General features: G+C 36.5%; 1 protein-coding gene across 2 annotated transcripts in view; it reads right to left on the bottom strand.

Annotated features, from left to right (window-relative positions):
• LOC116844891 (agrin-like) overlaps nucleotides 1-21,832 on the bottom strand; it is an 853,814-nt gene that overhangs the window by 84,521 nt on the left and 747,461 nt on the right. For both annotated transcript variants that reach the window (XM_032817052.1, XM_032817137.1), the window contains exons 7-9: nucleotides 14,300-14,515; nucleotides 13,562-13,803; nucleotides 7,813-7,999 (exon numbers count right to left, since the gene is read on the bottom strand). In XM_032817052.1, coding sequence (XP_032672943.1) covers nucleotides 7,813-7,999; nucleotides 13,562-13,803; nucleotides 14,300-14,515 — 645 coding nt within the window. The remainder of the gene's footprint in view (nucleotides 1-7,812; nucleotides 8,000-13,561; nucleotides 13,804-14,299; nucleotides 14,516-21,832) is intronic.

Below are 21,832 nucleotides of genomic sequence, written 5' to 3'. Positions count from 1 at the left end.
TTTTATTTGAAATATTTGTGAAATTTAGTAAGAAAGTCTCTCTGTAGCGTCTATCCGGATTAAAGACGGTCTAATGAAGATTGACTGTGATAGACAAAAATTGGTGATGAAGGACAAACAAATGTATAATAATTTGCTTGAATGCTGCTGTTTACGTACCAGAGACAATTTTCTAGCAGATATAAGAAAACGACGATATACTTTAACCGTGATATTTAGAATTCTATATGGATCAGCAAAACATTCGTTTGAGTGAAGAGAACTTTACAACTAAAATTGTGAACAGCCGCCGCTGATGAGAAAGCAAACTTTTTTAGAGAGTCAGTGATCAAGAGAAATCAAAAATTACGTATCAATAACTGAATATTTTATCTTATACGAGTGAAAATTCACGTCACGTGAGTTCGAGTGACTCGATGGTCACTCTACCTTTTGAGCGAAACTTCACTCCAAGAGATTTTTAGAGTAACCTCGCGAGTGTCTTCGTCCCTCAAGTGAGGCTACTTTCAAATTCTAGTGTACTCGTGACGTGAACTTATGAGAAAACGAGATTTAGTTCCCCGCGCGTTCGTTATTCATTGCAGATTTACATAATAATAAACGAGATCATGAAACTTTAGCGCGGCAGGCGATTTCTCTTTCTCTCTCTTTCTCTTAAGAAAGAAAGAGGAAGAGAGAGAGAAAGGAAGAGCCAGTCATTTTTTTTCCTATTCTTGCGCGGATCCGCGAAAGCTTCACCGTGGTGTCCTTATCGTTATTATTGTCGTATCAACGGACGTCGTCGATAACGATAGCGAGGTCGCGCGTTACGTCGGAAAATTTGTCGAACGACGGCAGACGGAAAGGCGATCGAGGGCGCGATATTCATCGTATACCTAAGAAAAGACGCGCAGGGCGGGAAAATCGCCGAGGAATTCGCGTCCTTTTCAAGTCCGCGGTCCCGACAGTGCCTTGTTCCGGAATATCGAGATGTGAGCAGAGGCGGGTAAAGGGCGAGGGGCGGAAGGGGTGGATTAATAAGAATGAAATTGCAGGGTAGGGGCCAACGTCGTAAAGTACACGGTCGATGAAATCTCCTTCACCCCCTTTTCCCCTCCCGCTCTTACCTTGCCGCCCTCTTTGGCCACCCATCCTCCCAGGATCGGGAAGGCACCCGTCGTCGTTATTAGAGGCATCGCGGAAAATAATAAAATGAAGATTAATAGCGCGGCCTCGCGTGCAGCCGCGATGATGCATCGCTGTGTACATTATACATGAAGTTGTTTACGATATCGCGGGAATTCCTATTGCGAGCACCGAAAGAAAAGGAAGCGCTCTCGTTTCGCGCTGAGCCGCGGCCGCGGTATCGTCGGGAATATCTGACGTGGCCAGTGTGTGTATGGCTTTATCGCCGTGAACAGCACTCGCCGTACGATGTCCCCCGGGAGAAGAAAAAAAACTGTCATTAATGCAGGAATAATAATAAAGACAATGGAACATTCTAGCTCTTTCGATAAGAATATTTTATATTGATATAAGTACATATCTCAGATAGAGATTTTTATGATTATCACGAGACGTGTGACAGTCGTTCGTGGAAACTGTTTCAATATATTTTACAATATTTTTTAATCTAATAATGAACTATACCGGCTCTGGGAAATTCAAATTAATAACAACAATAAAAGGACAATAAGAGCCAAAATGCAGGTTTCAAGCGCAACAGTTATGTAGATCAATTAAACTTTATTATATAATTTGCCGAACGTTTCGACCATTGGATGTGGTCCTCTTCACGCGGATCGTAAACATAGTCAATAAGGAATGCTCACAACGGTTCCCAATCGCCGTTCACAATAGTTATGGAAGTAAAAACCCCGTCACATCCTTGTTCGCAAGCTAACCATATAACAATAAAACCGTATAAATTGAGATTGTCTAAAAAGTCAAAAGGCAAAAGGAGTCGCAAAAATTACAAATAAAAAATAAAATAAAACATTCTCACCAAAAATGTGAAACGTAGGAGAGCTTCAGCAACCCAACAGTCAACAGACTAAACACACTGAAAACTGCTTAACTTCAGAAACAAACATTCCGTTATAAAGGTGTGCAAAACTACGCATATTCCGAATAGAAATAAATAAGGTATCAAATTATAGGTGTTTATCGCGGATAATGTCAAGAAGCGGAAAGCAAACATTACTAAGCGATTCCATATCCGACTGCGAATTCAAGCCGTTATTTTGATTCTTAATATGGATCATTTCCGCGACAAGACGTTTATGATAATTTGGTTCAATGTCCAAAATTATCACATTATCTCAATCGAACTCATGATTGTGTTGTAACCTATGGTCAGTAATAGGCGATGGTTGCATAGTAATACGCGATATATGTGAGCGATGTTCCTTCACCCGCGTATTTAGTTGTCTCTTCGTTTGTCCGACATAAGATCACAGTCACGACAATTAATCTTATACACCACATGGGTCCACTCTTTTTTACTTAAACGGTCTTGTTGGCCATGAATGAAGACGTTAAGCTTCTTGGTAACACTAAAAGCCACTCTGTAACCTAAATCTCTTATGACTCTTGAAACTCCCTCGGAAACATTTGCAATATAAGGAATCGTAAAAAAATTCCTATCACTCGCATCATCCTCCATTTTTTGTGAGATGTCTTTGTTTGTATTTCTAACGCTATATGAAATCATCTGTTCTATATCATCTGTTTTAGTCGTTGGTTAATTATCAGGGAGATAAATTGCAAAGAATAACAATTATCCAAAAGTATGTGAACAACTTCTTTAATGTTCTTCTCGTGGAACATAGAGTGTGAGAGCGAAAGAGCTCGGTTAAGTAAGGAGAGAACCATTCCCCTTTTATGGCTGATAGGATGCTGAGAGAAATAATTTAAAAATCTTCCCGAGAACGTCGGCTTACGGTACCAATCACAAACTAATTCGCCATTCAATCCGTACCAAAGACAAATCTAAAAAGCTAATGCAACCATCAACCTCCAACTCATATGTGAGTTAAACATTCTAATGACCATCTCGAGATGACCCGTTGGTAATGCCATAATAATGTCATCTACGTAGAAAGTATCTAAAGTAGAAAGGAGGAATAAATGGCAAATGATTCAAAGCACAACTCTCAAGATCATCCATGACCAAATCCGCTATTATAGGTGACAACGGAGAACCCATGGGTGTAATTAATTGTTTATAACATATAATTGTTTATAACAAATTCCATTAAAGAGGAAATAGGTTGAGTCCAATATAAACTCAATAGTTTTAAGAAATTCTTCTCTTGGGATGACAGTAGACTGTGAAATATAAGACCATCTTTTCCTAACACTGGCCAAGGCAAGCTTAATCGGAATGTTAGTAAACAATGAAGTAACGTCCAAAGATACCAAAGTAAAGGAGTTATCTAATTTAAAATTTGTAATCTTTTTATAAAAACCGAAACTATTGTCAACGTGACTCCTGGGTTGCGGAACACTCCCGTACAAAATTTTGTGTAGATAAACAGCTAAACTATAAAAAGGGCTGCCAACAGTCGAGACTATAAGTCTGAATGGACAATTTGGTTTATGTATTTTGGATAAACCGTATGCACGAGGTAATACAGCATCCGACGACGAAAGCGACTTATAAGTTGCTTGATTGATATAATTTTTCTTCAACCATAACTTTAATAATTATTGCAAATTGTTCTCAATGTTTCTAATTGGGTTTTTTGTCACTTTCATGTAAGTGTTCTCGTCGTCAAACATCATCTGTACACATAATCGCTCTTGTCCAGCGCAACTGTGGTATTACCCTTATCCGCTTTACAAAAAATGATATTCTTATTGCGGCTCATAAACGCAGAGGTTTGTTTTACCAATTTATCAAGTTAAATTTCAACGTCGCTGACAAACTTTGAACATGAAAGATAAGACTCTAATAGGGAACTGATTCTCGATCTTGCCGTGTCTTTATTTACCGACTTGCAAAGCCAAAGGCTTTTCTCGAACTCTTTAATGCATGTGGTTGTCATAATCCCCTTAAAACTATGTGACGGGAGACTGAACCGTTCACCCAGTTGTAATAGGGATTGTATTTCCAATGATATCTCAGTCCCAAATTAATAAACCACTTCTCTCTAATCGAAAAAAGGTCACTCCCCTCATGCTCAAAATCCGTATGCGACACATTTATTGAAATTGTTCTACAGTTAGGCTTATGTGGAGGTGTAGTATGAGAAAGGAGTATCTTGGGTAAAAAGGAGTATTCTCTGATCTCAACTTTATTACTTATTCTAGATCTCAATGTCATCGCATGACTCACCTCTGAATCGAAGCATTTACCAACTTGCATAAAATATTTAATTGGTTTAATTTTATCAAGGTCTTCCTCAGAAGCTTTTTTGACTAACCAGTCAAATTTCTTATTCAACGCGAATATCTTTCTAAAATATACTCTATTGTATTTTAATTGCTGCAATTGGAAATGAAAAACTCATACCATATATTGTGTGGGACCAATCTCCTTATATGCCAAGTTAAATTGATCATTCTATTTCGCAAGTAAGAAAGGTATCTCTAAGTATCATTAATTTCGTAAGAAAGTAACGAAGCATGAAACCGTCTGATAGCCAGTTTTTGTTTACGTATGTATTTTTTGTTACGAAAGACAATACAACAATTTATTCTTTGTATATGTTGTGGAAAAATATTATGTTCTCTGCAGCGACGCAGAAAGTGAAGTTGAGCGATGACATCGATAATCTTTACATTAATACGCATCCATTCCTTTAATAGAGATGTAACATTAATTCCAAAATAAATTGATGTAAACAGAAAAAAATTCGTTCTATAAAACCCCTGAAACCCATCGTTACACATTTTTTCAGTCTGCGTTTGTAAATCTAATAATGAACTGTACCGGCTCTGGGTGTTAAATTTAACACATTTCATGTGTCCCAAATCATCCATTCTCATTTATGTGTAAATTTAACATAAAACAAATATGCTAAAAAGTAACACGTATAATATGGAAAAAATTAACACAAGAATTTAACACTTGAATACCGTTAGGAATCACAGGTTGTGTTAAATCGATATATTTAATATGTCAGACATAGATTATGTCAATTTAACATTTTCATTTCATCAAAATCGTAGATTAATACTTCTCTTAAATGTTAAAGTAACGTTTTATTTTAGTTAATTTGACATTATATATATGTTAATTTAACACAAACTGTGATTCCTGACGGTATTCAAGTATTAAATTCTTGTGTTAATTTTTTCTATATTATGCGTGTTACTTTTTACCACATTTGCTTTGTGTTAAATTTACACATAAATAAGAGTGGATGATTTGGGACAGATGAAATGTTAAATTTAACACATCAGTTTTTACAGTGCACAAATTGCAAATATTTCTTATTTCTTAAATACTCTTTTTCTCAGTGCAGTCAGAGTAAACATTTTTGTAGTAATTGTTGTTACAGTGTCAATGATAATAATCTTACATGTATATTCCTGCTGCCATTTTTTATTAAAACCACAGAAAGACATAGTTGACACCGAAAATGACTATAATTTCAACGAGAAAAACCATTCGTTTCTCTCAGCGTGGGAACAAATTTTCCGATCGATCGATGGATCATTTCCTCTCCTTCTTTTGCTCTTTTCGCGAACGCGATTGTCTCGTATATCGCGTCGAATGCAGAAGTACAGACCAGCGCGATCGATCGATGTTTAATTCCGAGGGAAACACGCGAGGCCATCGACGTTAATCAAGTTTCATGCCGTCGCGCTACTTAAGATCGTTCAGAAATCCGTTATAAATTCAATTTACTCCGGCCGGATATTCAAATTAGTCGTAGCAAGTTTTAAGTTACCGCAGGGGCGGTTACGCGACCGTATATTAACCCTCCACCGCTGTCCGACCACTCCGCCATATTAAAATCGCAGATTTGTTCTCTTAACGTCCCTTTTCCCCCGCTTCTCCTGCGCCCCGTCGGCAAGTCGGAAATTATTTTCCGCGCTTAATATCAGAACGCGCCGATAAGGACGCTCAATCCGCTCGTTGGGATTGGGAATTCAGAATTTTATGTGATTAATCGGAGTACCTTTTCGAAGGACCTCGCGGAGAGAAGGGCTAGGGAGCCGTTTAAGAGATTAACTCGCCGGCAATATATTTTCCACGGCGATGGAAGAGGAGGGACAAAGGTAGCAACGCGGGAAAGATAGAGTGAGAGAAAGAGAAGGAGAGTGTGTGTATGTGTGTGTGAGAGAGAGAGAGAGTACGATTAGAAAATGATAATACGGATTAAATACACTTAGAAGCCGACGTGGTTCTATATAAAGTGTAAAAATAAGAATTCAAGACTTATAGGGTATATTATTTTTATTTACTGCACTGAGTACAAAATGTTTAATAGACATAGATTAAGAGAAATTAATCCTTTCAGAGTTACAAATGTTTCTCGGTTTAGTAACGCAAGTTACTTATATTCTTTTATTGATTACACAGAAAGAAATGAAAATTCGTTTGAAATTAATATATTCAAATTTACGATTATTTTTTTATATATAAGCATAAAAATATACAATTTTGTTAGAAGGATTTTGAAGTCTTGAATTTCAACAATGTGGATATTATAATTGCTCCAGGAAGTACAATATGATTATTTTGATGATAACGATGTCTTCTTCCGGTATTTAAAAACATTTTATATTCTCGATTCATCATTTTGTGCTTTTCATTCGTAAGCATAATTTTTGAATAATAAGAATATAGTTTCTTTGTTGATATAAAAATGTATTGATGCAATTAACTTATCTTCACTTAATGCTGTGTAATTTCATATAAAAAAAAATAAAGATATTCTCAAGAGAATATTCTTCTTTTCTATGTTTCACCATATTATTACTTTATTAGTACTTTGATATTTACAAAAAAAAAAAAATAAGTAAATAAATCATGTGCCCCATCCATTTCTACATACGCTTAACATCTTTATCTTACAGAATTGCGAACTCTTGAGGAAAATCTTGATCTTTCTTTGCCTCGAAGAAGACTGGAAATTTTTGAAAGAGGACATGTAGAACATCTTTCCTAAACATCTAACGCGCGTGGTCAACGAAAACATACAAATAACTCATACTAACAAAACCGAAAAACATTTGCAATTTTGAAAGGGTTGAAAACTGAACCATCTACACATATAGAAATCTTTCTGCAAGCTTTTATGAGTTTTTTAGGTTTCTAAATTCAGATGTAAAGGTTGAACAATGTTTTTTGAAATTTCTCTAAGCGGAGTAAACTCGTATTTAACTCGCGTTCATATATAAGATACACATATTTTGTACGGATATTTACTTTAACTGACAGGCTAATTTACACTCGAAATGTCAGCTTTGAAATTTTTTATCATTTTGGTTACATATTGACCAATGCTCCCATTCATTCGCGCACATACTTTTACTGTGCAAAAGCATTTGTAATTCTGTGCGGTCAATACAGGGTAAACTTTGCAGAAAAAATATTTCAAGTTTGCTTACTAAGCGCCTTCTACTCAGTACAATGAGTACCATCTACTACCATCTACTCTGTGAGCCTTGAACCCTTTTTTTAACATCCTGTATATATGCGAGTATAGGAAGAGAGAAAGAGAGGGAGAATTCATATTATCGGCTTCGGCCTCTTGGCGATCGAAGTCCGTTCGCTCGTTCATTCGTCCGTTCGTTCGCTCGGCTCTCTCGTCGCGTTATCGAAAAATGCTCGAAACGGACGGGGCTCGACGGGATAATTCCGTTCGCGGTACTCACTGCACAGTCCTTGGTACAGAATGCGTATCTCCCGTCGATGCTGACACGCCTCCAGGCGAAGCTTGCACTCGTTGCCATAGCTGATGCCGTCATCGCCGCAGACCGGCTGAAATTCAGCCGGACAAGTCGGGCACTCGCACACGGCGTTGCCGCCGTTTTCCGCGCAGATTGCATCCCATTGACATACCTGCGAACCGAATAACCGCACACACTCCGTTATTAAACGGCGAGAGCATCGCGCTGCATCATGTGCGCCTGAAATGAACGCGTCGCTTTTCTCCTCTTTTCTCTTCATCGTCGGACATTTCATTCAAGCCGACGTGTGCGATCTTTGTGCATTTGTCCTTTTAACCCTCTTAAGCCTTAACTCTTTTTTTTAACCCTTTGAAGTATCGATTCCACTCGAGTAAAATTTTTTTCTTTGTAAAATAATCTTAGAAGACGCTCTTGATAAGAAGTCTTGTAGTCCGAATAAAAGAAAAGTCAAGAAATATGATTTTTTGTATATATTCATAATTACGTATATTCATATATACGTAATTCTGTATTTGCATACAGAATTTTATAGTAAAGTTACTGTAGGATTTTATAATCGAGGAAATAGATCGACATTCTGCAGCAGTTCGTTTTATCTTGTCATTTCATATGCGTAACTTTGGGAACTGAAATGTGCTATTATAACACTTGATGTGTTTCTAACGAAATTTACTGTGTTCTTTAGCAAGATAGACTTTACTGACAATCTATTCCTGGACTACTAGAAACATAGCCAAATTCAAAACAATATGAAGAGAAGAAAAAACTATAATATTCTCTTCGTGTACACATATGTACTTCAGCTACAGAATTTAATAAATCTTATAATCGTGATAAAATGTGAACATAAGACCTTGTACTTTAAGATCATATTAAAAAAAAGTTGAGAAAATAAAATTTGCTCACTTTTTTGTTCGTGGAAAACTTTACACAATTTCGCGTATCAACGATTCTGCACACGGTCGCCATATCGGTCAGGAAAGTCGGGGAAGTCACGAGTTGGTGCGAAGAATATAGTTCTATCTAGGATAAGTCGCGATAAGTATTTGAAATCATTACTTTGCCGATACAGTTAGGTAAGGCTCAAAGTGAACGTACATAATTACGTACATTGGGCCTTAAGGGATTAATAGACCGTGATGACATCGCGCTGTAATAATAATGCAAAAGTCGAAGGATAATTACATCTTCCCTTGTATCGCGAGGAACTTTTATCCTGTACATTTTCCGAGCGAGAAGGTGAAAGACGAAGGCACGGCCGAATTAAAAATGCAGACAAGAAATTAATTAGTTGGCGGGAACTTTTCCGAGACTACATCCGAGAATATCGAAGTTCATCAGGCTGTCCGCGAGGAAAGATGCGAGTGGGAGAGACAGTTCGATATACCGCAAGTGTCTTTGTGAAATTCATTGGACACGATCTTTTCCCGTTCTTTCCCGCCGGTATCTACTACTACTACTACTACTATTGCTACTACTACTACTACTACTACTACTACTACTACTGCTACTACTACTACTACTACTACTACTACTACTACTACTACTACTACTACTGACTTTTTCAAGGAGATAGCGCGGCTCGGTGTCATCCAATTAGCGACAATTGCTTTCGGCGAAGGAACTCATCGAAACCTGCTAGGATCTCACCTCGGGCTTTCGAATTTTGCGGCCAAATCGAGAAAGTATCGGAAAGGAGAAATAGCGAAAGAGAGAGACAGAGAGGGAGAAGAGAATTCCCTCTCGCCGTGCCGTCGGACTCTTGATCCTTTCCAATTTCTGCGGTGAATACATCTAGCAATTTCCATTTCGCGAGCTCTCTTGACGTCGATTACAATCCTTGTTTTGTAGACCGATAGTATTCCTAACTTAAATCTAACTGAATCGCATCGCGCGGAATAGCGCTGAATGTTTTTCGTGAAAATAACGGTGGACGGTACCGACCGGAAAGACAGAGAGGGAGAGATTAGAAGATAGGCATACGTAGTATATCGTCGCTGTGATAATATATAATAATTTATTGTATAACTAGCTGAGAAAGAGAAAGAAAGATTGACCAATAAGGACAAAACGCATTGGATGCCGATATGAATGCAATACGAAATTTCCTAGGTAAACTGTCATGATTACCACGACGTGAGACAATCGGTGATGGAAACTTTACAACTTTGCTTAATTATGAAGAAAATATACTGTGTTGAATCAATCATTAAATTAACACCATACAATAATGTCAATATTTTGTTATATTGCATGGAAAAAATATTGTAGTAAAAATTGCGTATTGTAATTGCGTGTATGTCACTCTTTTATTTATTTACTACAAATTTTTTATATGTGCGAGAAAAATATTATAGTAAAAATTTGTAGCAAAATATTGTAGTACTTACACAAAATTTTTGTGTAATTTTGGATCATGTAGAATTATGATCAAAATTATAACTGTTTAATAATATTATGCACGTTTGACTTATTGTAAAATTATTGTGATTACTTAAGTATTTTTATGTCGTTTTTTAAATAGTCGAAATTATTATTTCTATAGCAATAGAAATAATAATTCCGTAGTAATAATATAATTTATGTCACAATTTCAGTACAATTCAGTTTCGCAAAAAACATTGTCAAAAGAAATATAATTTTAACGAAATTTTTATTACAACATTTTCTCCGTGTGCAGCAGTAAATTTACTAAAAGTTGAAGTCAGATTTTCATATTACATTTTGCAGAACACATTATATTTTGTGTAAATTTTAGTAATTTTTTTCGTTATATTTTGTTATTTCGTTTTATTTTGTTATTTTATATGATAAATACGAATGCTTAATAAATCATACACAAGGAACGCAACCTTTACAAAACGAATACGAATTTATGTACTTCTGGATCATATATATCTATCTGAATTAAACTATGATAGGATAACAAGATAGGATAATCTTAGCAAACTATAGCGAATAATAAAACTTAGCAAATTTAGTTAAAGTCTGTTTAATTGACAATGTTTGGCAGTGCGATAATGCACGAATCGAATTTTCTGATCTTGGAATAAACGTGGTGAATTAATTTTAATTAAAGCTCCCCGACTCTATATTCCACTTATTAATATTAATTATTCCATTAATCCATGTAACGTTTAAAAAATGATATATTTTTTCACTTCTATCAATGTCACGAAAAATACCACATTGTTACAAGGATTATTATCTCCTCCTAGAGTTTAAATTATTTCCATTAATTTCCATTAAATTCCAGCGATCGGAACTTATTGGTTTATCTTTCTCTTAGCTTAAATTTTTATGTTTTTTGTTTCTGATGTGTCTAATAATTGCGTTGTATAATAAGTAATTTCGGACTTTTCAGGTAAAATAAAAGGTTTGTATCTTTACAACATTACTCTCTCTTTTTTATGGAAATTGTCGTGTATAAGCAACAATCTTCGAATTGACTAAATTTGTTCATATCAATCGTCAGTTAAATAGCCTTTAACTAAATTTGTTAATTTAATCGTCAATCAAACGGTCTTTAATTAAATTTTTCAAATTCGATTATTAATTGAACGATCTTTTAATTTCCTTTGCTCATATCGATTGCACGGTGTTTCATTGAATTCGTTAAAATCGTCAATCAAACGGTCCATTGAATTTGTTGGGATCAATTGTCAATGAAATGATCTCCAATTAAATTGGTTCGTATTACAGTCGCCAATTAAACACGGTATACTCAATAAAGAAATACTTAATTACTCGCAACTCTGTTTTTCGTGAAGCGTTGTTTTATAATATTGTAACAATAGCAAGATGCGAGCGCGCTTTTTGCCTGAAATACTCGAAATTACTTGTTATGCAAAATCCAATATAACAACTCCACACAATAGTCTGACTCGTTTATCGTGGTAATAAATTAAATTCCAACCTCCGTGGAGGTCTTCCTTTTTATCGGCTATTTATCGTTGCAGATACGTGATCTGCGTACAACGGCGTATCCGTCATAGTGATGTATAATAACAGCTCCCTTCTGTGTCTTGCCGATTTATCCCCGACATTCGCGCTCGATTGTCGCCAATAACGACGCACGATTTAATGAAATATACCGCGCAAGACGCGGTTAACGTTCCCAAGAATGGTACATTCCCCGAAGCGCAATAATTCGTGGCCTCTCTCGCCTCGACACACCAGGCTCCGTAATCTCGCTCGCGTCACGGCGAACGGGAGCTCGGTAACCGCAAGAGCATGCTGCGAATAGGGATGTACGATTTTGCGATATATCACGAGCACTGAGATTTTCCTTTCTTGAACCGCAATGTGATACGCAATTGGACTTTTATCGCAAAATTGCGCCTGCATTTTAGTTAAGTATCTGTGCAAATATCGCGTGACAATCTACACTGTAAAAACTGATGTGTTAAGTTTAACATTTCGTATGTCCTAAATCATCCACTCTCATTTATGTATAAATTTAACACAAAACAAACGTGATAAAAAGTAACACGCATAATATATAAAAAATTAACACAAGAATTTAACACTTGAATACCGTCAGGAATCACAGTTTGTGTTAAATTGACATATATATAATGTTAAATTAACTAAAATAAAACGTTACTTTAACATTTGAGAGAAGTATTAATTTATGGTTTTGATGAAATGAAAATGTTAAATTGATATAATCTATGTCTGACATATTAAATATGTCAATTTAACACAACCTGTGATTCCTAATGATATTCAAGTGTTAATTTTTTCTATATTATGCGTGTTACTTTTTAACACATTTGATTTCTGTTAAATTTACACATAAATGAGAGTGGATGATTTGAAACATATGAAATGTATTAAATTTAATACATTAGTTTTTACAGTGTACAATATCTTATATCATCTAAAATCAACTATATCATCTATATCAAACTTGTATATTCAGAGATTTAGTAAGATTATATCATTATAATAGACTTGTAATATCAAGTTGCATTATTTCTTTTTATATATGATTTATATACATATATATATTTTTTATATATGTTTTAAAAGATTACTAAAGATTGCTACATTTGATATTGATTGTTATTAATATTTTAGTAAAAAAAAGACAATAAAAAAGGTAATCTTATTGTTTTATGAGAAAAATTTTATCAATAAATAATTACAATTATTTAAATAACATATATATATATATGTATGTAATAAAACATCCTATTATTAATAAATCCCTCTTAAAAATATTTGAAAATTAATAATTCGAAAATAAATAAGTTTTGTAAAATATCTGCCATTTTTCTCCGTGTAAAAAGCATAATGAGGTTAAATGATGTTTTTAAGATAACATAATTTAACTTAATTATGTTTTTATTTATAATTATTCTTTAACAGTAAAACTTGTGTTTTCTTAGAATGAATATTTGAAAAAATATTTTGATGCACACAATACGAAGAGAGAGTTAATTTATTTATTTTTAATATGTCTAACATTCACATTGAAACATTATTCGCATCATGGCTCAGGTCTCCTTATGATTAAAAGCCGCGTTATTAAATCGCGCGCGATTTAAAATTATATTTGCGATACAAAATCGTGATGCGCATTCATTGCAATTCTTAAAAAAGATCGCGTCGCGATACACAATTTCACAAATCGCACATCTCTAACCGCGAGGCGTATGAATGCGACTGGAGCGAAACAGAGCGCGGATAAGTCGCGGTGACGACTGACCTTCTCCGAGCAGGGTCCCTTGGAGCCGCATGTACCGGCATAGGCGATCTCGATGTCGCTCCTCGTCAGACACGCCTGTCTCTTCAGCTCGCACATGGACGTGTAGGTGGTGCCGCCGCGGGCGCACACCGGCCGCATCACCGGCTCGCATTCGGGGCCGCATTCGCAGTTGGCGATGCCGTAACGGTTGATGACACACTGCTCGTAAGAGCTGCACTTGGCCTCGTCGCAAGGATTCGTTCCTGCGGGGAAAGAAAGACATCAAAATTCGGGGACGATCGTGCGACACCGCGCGACCACCATTTTGCGTTCAGCTCGGGCGATTTTCGATCTAAATAGAGAATAGGTAGAGAGAAATTTTATTTTCAACTTAGAGTTAGTCCTCCGAGAAAATGTTCCTGCAAGAAAGATTTGTGAATGATTACGCGAATTTAAGCAGGTGTGAAAATTACACATTTTCGTCACTGGTCCCTTTTGTCTATCACACAGTCACTTTTATAAGAAATGGTCTTAATTTGCGTAGGCGCTACGGAGAGAGACTTTCTTTTTTGTTAATTTTACAAATACTTTATTTCTGAAATTCTATCTGAAATTGAATATAAAACATTTGTGATATCGCGGTCTAATTTATCTATTTTAGCTGATTTCTCGCACCAAGATAATTTATCTAGATAATTTTTGTTATGACTGCAAAGACCATTTCTTTAAGTGACGTATTGTAAATAGTTTTCGCGTTACCAGAGCTGCAGGCGCCATTGTAGACCTTCCTGAGCGGCAATCTCGATCGGCAGGCTTCCTGGCGGAGGCTGCATTCGTTTGAATACGTCTTGCCATCGCTGCTGCAGACCGGCGCTAATTCTACGCCGCATTGTTCCCCGCATTGACAGATGGGTTGCCGCTTGTTGTTCAATAGGCAGATCTCTAGCTCCTGGCACACGACTTTAGCGCAAGGATCTGAAAGATTAATTCGCCAATCGACGTGAGATCCGAGTAGTGTGAGATTCAATCGCGCGTGCGAGATGAATGGTCTTTACAATAAAGCGTAGAGAAAACTCCTCTTCGACTTTCCGAGCAGAATGTGTAAAGAAAGAACACCAGTTTTTCCCCATCATTGAAGGAAACATTTTTATAAAGAAAAAGACAATTTCGCTAGTGTAACTGAATTTTTTGTCATTTGGGGATCGGATGAAAAATCGGTTGTAGGAACAAAAAGACTCCCGTAGGAGGTTTTTATTCAGCCAATTGCTCGTTATTGCTCAGTTATTTCGAGTTTTAATGCAGCTGCATTGTTCAGACGAGTGTTTTCGGTCATAATAATGGAGATTATCAATTATTTCGTCAGTGAGTTTTAGTTTGCCTCCCTCTTTCTTCGCCCCATTCAGTTGCGCAAACTGGAATGTTTCTTCCGTGTAATCCCGATCAAACCGACCGAATTCAGATAACCGTTTTATGAGAAGCTCCTTCGCGAGTCATCGTTTGCGGAATAAATATTCCCGCTGCTCCTCGAGCGGAACAAGTTCGCGCGGTCTCGCCACAAGTGCCTTTTATAAATCTGCGTAAACGATAAACGAGGAGGGGGGGGGGGGCCCAGGTGGATGCAGCTACACGGCTGCGCCGAGATTAATCTTCGCCCTCGACCGAGGAAGGAAGTTGGATTCCGTTTCCTGTCTGCAGGCGGTAGGTAGGTTTCGACCTTATACCGGCGGCTGACGAGGCAAGTTCTCTCCCGGCGGTGGTGTTTCTCGGGGTTAGCTCAAGTTACAGTCCAGTGGAGCGACTAAACTCGAGCCTTCCGCAACCTGACCCCCTTCGCAGCCCTCTTCCATCTCCTCCTCTTGCACCACTAGTGCACTAGTAGCTAGTTTGAGCCTAATGCTAATCGATCTCGGAAAGTATCTCGTTGTGTTGCCCGTTACGAGTAGGTGGGAGTCATCATCGTTTCGCGGTCGCGCGACGAGGCAAACGCGTCTCTTTCGCACGCGATTGATGCTAACGACCAATTACACAGTTCAATAAAACATTTGCGGCGACAAAGGCCAATATTTCTTAGTAAATTCGAGGTCGCTGAAGCCAAATCCGTCAGCAAAAATTACTATCGCGTCAAGTTTTTGAGATAAATCGAGTAATGTGGATAAAAAATGGCGTTTTTTGCCATATTTACCAGTTTTTTGTGGCCAAATGAAATTTCATTTTTCAATTTCATTGACACTTTAAAGTCCTATTCTTCACCTTTAAAACGAATTGTTATTTTGTACTGTGCGATTTTTTTCACCGAGTTATGAACGTTTTTCAAAATATAAATGGTGTCGAGTCTAAATTGACTGATTGAAATTGGAAAGTATATTGATTTGTATGAAAATGGGTATCCTAGGCTTTTCGGGGTCGCTGATATCGCATCTGAACTCAATATTTCGAAATTCAAAATGGCGGGTCCAATATAACGGACTGAAATAAGAAAAGTGACTTTCGGTTTGCCATAATGGATCCGTCACTTTGAATTTCGTGATTTTGATATTTTGAATTTGATATTTTGATATTTTGAATTGATTTTTGAATTTCGTGATTCAGATTCGATATCAGCGATCCTGAGAAAATCCTAGAATATCCATTTTCATACAAATCCATCTACTTTCAATCGGCCAATTTGGACCCAACATCATTTACATTTTGGAAAACATTCATAACTCAGTGAATAAAAATCGCACAATACAAAATAACAATTCGTTTTAAAAGTGAAGAATAGTATTTTAAAGTGGCGTGAATGAAATTAAAAAAAAATTTTTTTGACTACAAAAAATTGGTAAATATGGAAAAAACGCAGTATTTTACCCATATTACTCGATTTATTTAAAAAACCTGATGTGATGGGCATTTTTTGCTAGCGGATTTGGATCCGACCTAGAATTTATTAAAAAATAATGGCGATCGCCGCAGGAAAAAGAAGTCAAATTTTGTCGGACAGTATTTTTGAAAACATGCAACTATTATTTTGTCGCACGGAAGTCTTGTGTTAGTGCAAAAAATTTGTCATTTTTCTGTAAATTCTGTAAATTCTGTAAATTCTGGGAAGTTGGATAAAGGAAATACCTCGTACTCTTGAAAACTTTACCGACAAACTAGTGACTTATTTTTCTGCAAAGTTTATGTTGTATTAATTACATGGAATTACAAATGCTTTTATACAAGTACGCGTAAAATTGAAGCATAATGAAGCATTGCTCAATATGTGAAAGAAAAAATTTCCAAATTTATATCTCTGGCATTGCAAATGTTTTTATGCAATAAATGCTTTTATTTTGAAACGCTTTTACACAATTTGCAAGTGTTTTTACGTGACGGATATTTTTCTTTAAAAGTTTTTACACAATTATAGATGTTTTTACATAATGAATGAAACGTTTCTACGTAACTGCAAATGTTTTTAGACAATTAAAATATTTGCAAAACTGTACTGGAGTAGTGTTTAATAAAAGAAAAATTATGCAAAATTTTAAAGCAATTTGCAAACAATAAAAAAATTGACATTTCTAAGTATTAATGTAAATATGTGCAAACGTTCTGCAACTTGTATATGTAAAACGTATGTTTGTTCTGCTCAGAAAAATTTTAATGAACATTTCTATAGCTTTACCATTGAATTTAGAAGCTTATAAAAATATATGAAAAAATTTACAAACAAATTTGTATATATGATTATATTTTCCGTTAAATATTGTAAGACAGAGCAGCACGTATATGAGAAATACGAAAAGGGTAGCGCAATTGTATGAGTGCTTATCTAACATGAGGTTTTAACAATCATTTTTATGTTATTGACATTTTTAAAGTCATCCACTTTGGCATCCCTTAAAGAAGTAGAAAGTCTTTATTAGATATCTAAAAAAATAACGAGTCCATGTTGTTTGTTTTATTCGTAAAAATTATTAATCCTTTGAAATTGAATAATTTTTCTATTTTGTTTGATAAGTATGGCCAATCTTCTGTATGAATCTAATACGATGATTTGAAGAAACAAGACACGAAGTTGGAGATTTTTAAATCCCTCTTAGAATTAGAATTATTAGAGTATAAGTTTTAGAATATTAAAATAGATATGGAATGGAATGGTAAGGTTGAAAAGATCAAAATTTTGACTCGGCATTTTGCTGATGGATTCTTTAATATGGAAGTGTTCTTCATTTTCAAAAGCTTTCGATATGTCGTAAAATAAAAGACTATTTCCTTTTCATATGTGTTTTCTCGCATGTTTAGGGGTTGAAACAAGTCTCCAAGGAAATTCGGTAAAATTGAACGCGCGCAAGTGATATGTAGAGCGTCGCAATAAGAGTGTTAAAATAACGATTTATCGAGTTTTGCAAGTGCGTAATTTCATCGTATCGAATGTAATGTAGTACATTTATGCAATACACATAGTAATCTGCTATATATAATAAACTGTATCATATGTAATATAACAATTCAACGTAACTTTAAATGTATTGTTTAATAGTTAATTATTACATTATATCGAAACATATGAGAAAACATGCATGAAAAATACGAACGGAAAAAGAAAATTAATCGAATTAACATGGCAAATTTAGCGCGTTTTGGTTGAAAAAAATACAATTTATGATCAAATAAAAGAATTGAGTTATAGAAAATAATTAGGTAGAAAATAAATAGGTAATTGCATGAAAAAAAGGAATGGTTGTATGAACAGGAAAAATCAAATAAAAGAATTGAGTCATAGAAAATAACTAAGTAGAAAATAAATAGGTAATTGCATGAAAAAAGGAATGGTTGTATGAATCGGGAAAATCAAATAAAAGAAATGAGTCATATAGAAAATAACTAGGTAGAAAATAAGTAGGTAATTGTATGAAAAAAGGAATGGTTGAACCGGAAAAATAGTAAAATATGGCATGACTTTTTTTTTGGCATCAAGAGTCAATTCTTGATTGCGCTGAACTACTGATTCGTTACCTCAAAAATGCATTTTCTTCAAGCAACGACCCGCAATGCTAATTATTATTAGTATGTTATTGAAATCAGAAATAAAAAAACTATTTTTATATTTTCATATTTTACTATTTTCTGGTTGATATAACCATTTTTTTTGTGTAAGAAACTGTTCTTATAGCTGATTAATATTCTTCTTATAAAAATCTTCTTATATAAATTTTCTTATGAAAATCTTCTTATATAAATCATTAAACCAAATTTGTTTCTTCAGCACCATAAATTCAGTTTCTTCCAGCCAAAACGTACTCATTGTCACATTAATTCAACTAATCTTTCTTTTCCGTGTGTACTCTTTATTGTTAACTGCTTGAATTACATGTCAACGACCCATGAGAATCTGTAGGAGGGATACTTCCGTGTGTGTTTCCTTAGAAATTACTTTGACGTGTTCTGACGTGTTAGAAATTACTCTGGTGTGCTCAACTGCTGCATTTACTGCAAAATGTGTTATTTTTACAAGCATAAGTATTGTAGTCACTAATAAGCAAACTTGAATGTTATTATTTATAATTATTTATAATTATTTATAATTATTTATAATTATATTATTATTTATAATTATAACACAATTTATTTTTCAGTTCAATTACTGATATAACGGGCTTTATCTAATACGTTAACTGGATCAGCAGTAGTCAAACTCTGACTATTGTTAGAAATATTCTGGTTGACTACTACAATATTTCATTACAATAATTAGAAATTTTTCTGCTTAATTCAATCAAACATATTACGTTGATCCAGCTGAAGAAATTACTTTTATATTTGGAACTAAAATACTTGATGCATACGATTTGGTTGGTATTACACGTGTTTTACCTGTGTGAAATCCGTGTATTATTGAGAAAGCGAAACACACATCGCGGCAATTAAATTTTTTGGTCGCAATGACTAAACATTTGATTGATCTCATTTTAACCCAATTATAATCCGGTGTACCAAATTTTCGTTTCGACAATAAAATCTTTTTCTTTAGTATGATTGTTTTTATATAAGGTAAACGTTTCAGTGGTCGAACATACATGTCCCAATGATTGACATATTGGTTTTGTATTTTTCTTTGTTGAAATGCTTTTCAATATACAAAACAATATAATAAATAAAAAGAAATATTTAGTTTGTAATTTTGTTTCATTTATTGACAAGCATCTTAACAAACACAAGTATATTATTAGTAATTCAATTATCGGTACACGTTCAATCACTGGCACGTTTACCTTACTTAGATTTGCAGTGTTATTGTTCGAGCGTGACGTTCATTTGTTCGTTCCGGTGTCCGTAGACGTGATCGACGTTTATCGACGACGCATTGAGTTATCCCTTGCCCCTTGATGGTTTTCGCCGCGCGAACACGAGAGAAATTTTTGCGTCGGCCGTTTGCCGAGACCGGGCGGGATAGATACAGCGATGTCATCGGGCCCTTTCAAGGCCTCCCTTAATGGGATTTCTCACCCTGCTTCTTTCGTCGTGCGCCTTGCAGCCTTCATCGAAATACCGGCCACGATTCGGCCCCCGATTCGGACGGACGACGTAGTGTGCGCGGGGGTGGTTACGCCGGCGCGTTAACTTCACGCGACATTACCCTGATGTGGATTTCTTTGTATTATCGTCGAGCACGACGTGAAAGCCGCTGGAAGACCTTTTCAGTATGGACGACGGGCCGCCGTTCGACCGGGAATCTCCCGTGCTTGCAAAGACGCCTTCGCGATGCGATGTATCGCGACGTGAGTGAGTGACTGATGAGCACGCCGCACATTCTTCGCATCACTCGCGAATAGTCGTTTAATTTGCTGGAGGGGGGAATACACGAATACTGGAGAATACCGTCTCGTCCGCCGACGAATATTCCAATAAAACGCATTGAGCAGCCGCGGAACTTTCGGAGAGCTCATCGACGAGTGTCGCTGGTCGACTTGATGTCGACCAACGAATCAGTTATTTCACTACTAACCGCGCTTAATAGCTAAATATTAGGTTAGTGCGAGAGGTTTGCAATAAAACAGAGAAAGAAATTTCGAGGTTTCTAATTTCGAAGGGTCAATAATTTTTACGAATAAAATAAACAACATTTACATTTTCGAGTGAAATTTCATTGAAGAGAAATTTAAGGAGTGAGACAAGTTCAGGTGAAGAACATTCGACGATTTTCCAAGCTGATCTCAGGCGATTCTCGCGGACGATCCTTGAGCAGGATGTAAACACGCGCTCGTAAAATCAGCTGACCCGTGTATACATGGGACAGGGGCGCATCTCCTAGTTACTTCCGGCGCAGCAAGTGCAAATATCGATCGTTTTCGGTGGCCTCCCTTTCACGTGCATACCTTCGCTACATTCTGCGAGCACGAACCCCTCGAAAGCGCCTGTTGTGCTCGGAGTAGAAAAGCTCCGTCGTAGATCGCGAGTCAGATCGAAATCGTCCGTCTTGTTTACCGAAACGAATAACCAGTAACAGTCGCAATTCGCGATAAACCGGCCGATTCGCCGCTTTAGACTTGTCTGCTCTTCAGGAAGAACATGTGTATCGTGGCTCATTGTTGTTAATTCGATAGTAACGCGATCGTCCGTTCCGAGGTCTGTATAACTGTGGGACGGAAGCTTGCGAAATTCGTGCATTTCCACACATGCCATTCACAGCTAGACCGTAGAGAAATACATATTTCCGGATAGAGCTGCGGCACGATATGAGGTTCCAACGGAACGAAACTCGCTCAACGATACGTCCAAGCAGCGACGTACGTCTAATAAGGTCGTGGTAGACCGGAACCTTTCTCTCTCTTTCTCTTTCTCTCTCTCCCTCTCGCTCTACCTATCTATTTTTTCCCTTTCTCAATTTCTCTCTCATCGAGAAGCCGTCTTTCGCCTTGCGTCGTGCACGTTTTTTAGTCCCCCTCGTGGAATGGTCCTGATATTCTTCTCTTCTTTTTTCTCCTTACGGTTCGCTTAGAAAGCACGCGAGATACGAGCTGGGCGAGATGAAACGTGGCGCGACATTACGCGGGCGTGCACGGTATAAGGATATTATGTCTGGGGAGCAATGATGGGGTTTATGTTAACAGCGCCTCCGCGGTGCTTCCGGCCTGATGCATATACGCCATCTCCTCTCTTTCGATTCGCGTTTGTCCTTCGTCTCTAAGGGTCTCGCGTGAGCCTAGCGCAAGTCTTCTCGTGAGTCTCCCTTCGCGAGCTTTCCTCTTCGTCTCTGTCTCCCTTCCTCTCTCTCTCTCTCTCTCTCTCTCTCTCTCTCTCTCTCTCTCTCTCTCTCTCTCT

Source organism: Odontomachus brunneus, unplaced genomic scaffold (genome assembly GCF_010583005.1).
Source record: "Odontomachus brunneus isolate Ranch 3 - 2012 unplaced genomic scaffold, Obru_v1 Obru_scaffold_001, whole genome shotgun sequence".
Taxonomy (NCBI): Eukaryota; Metazoa; Arthropoda; class Insecta; order Hymenoptera; family Formicidae; genus Odontomachus; species Odontomachus brunneus.
Note: the sequence above shows the minus strand (reverse complement) of the source record. Positions and strands in the feature narration are given on the sequence as shown.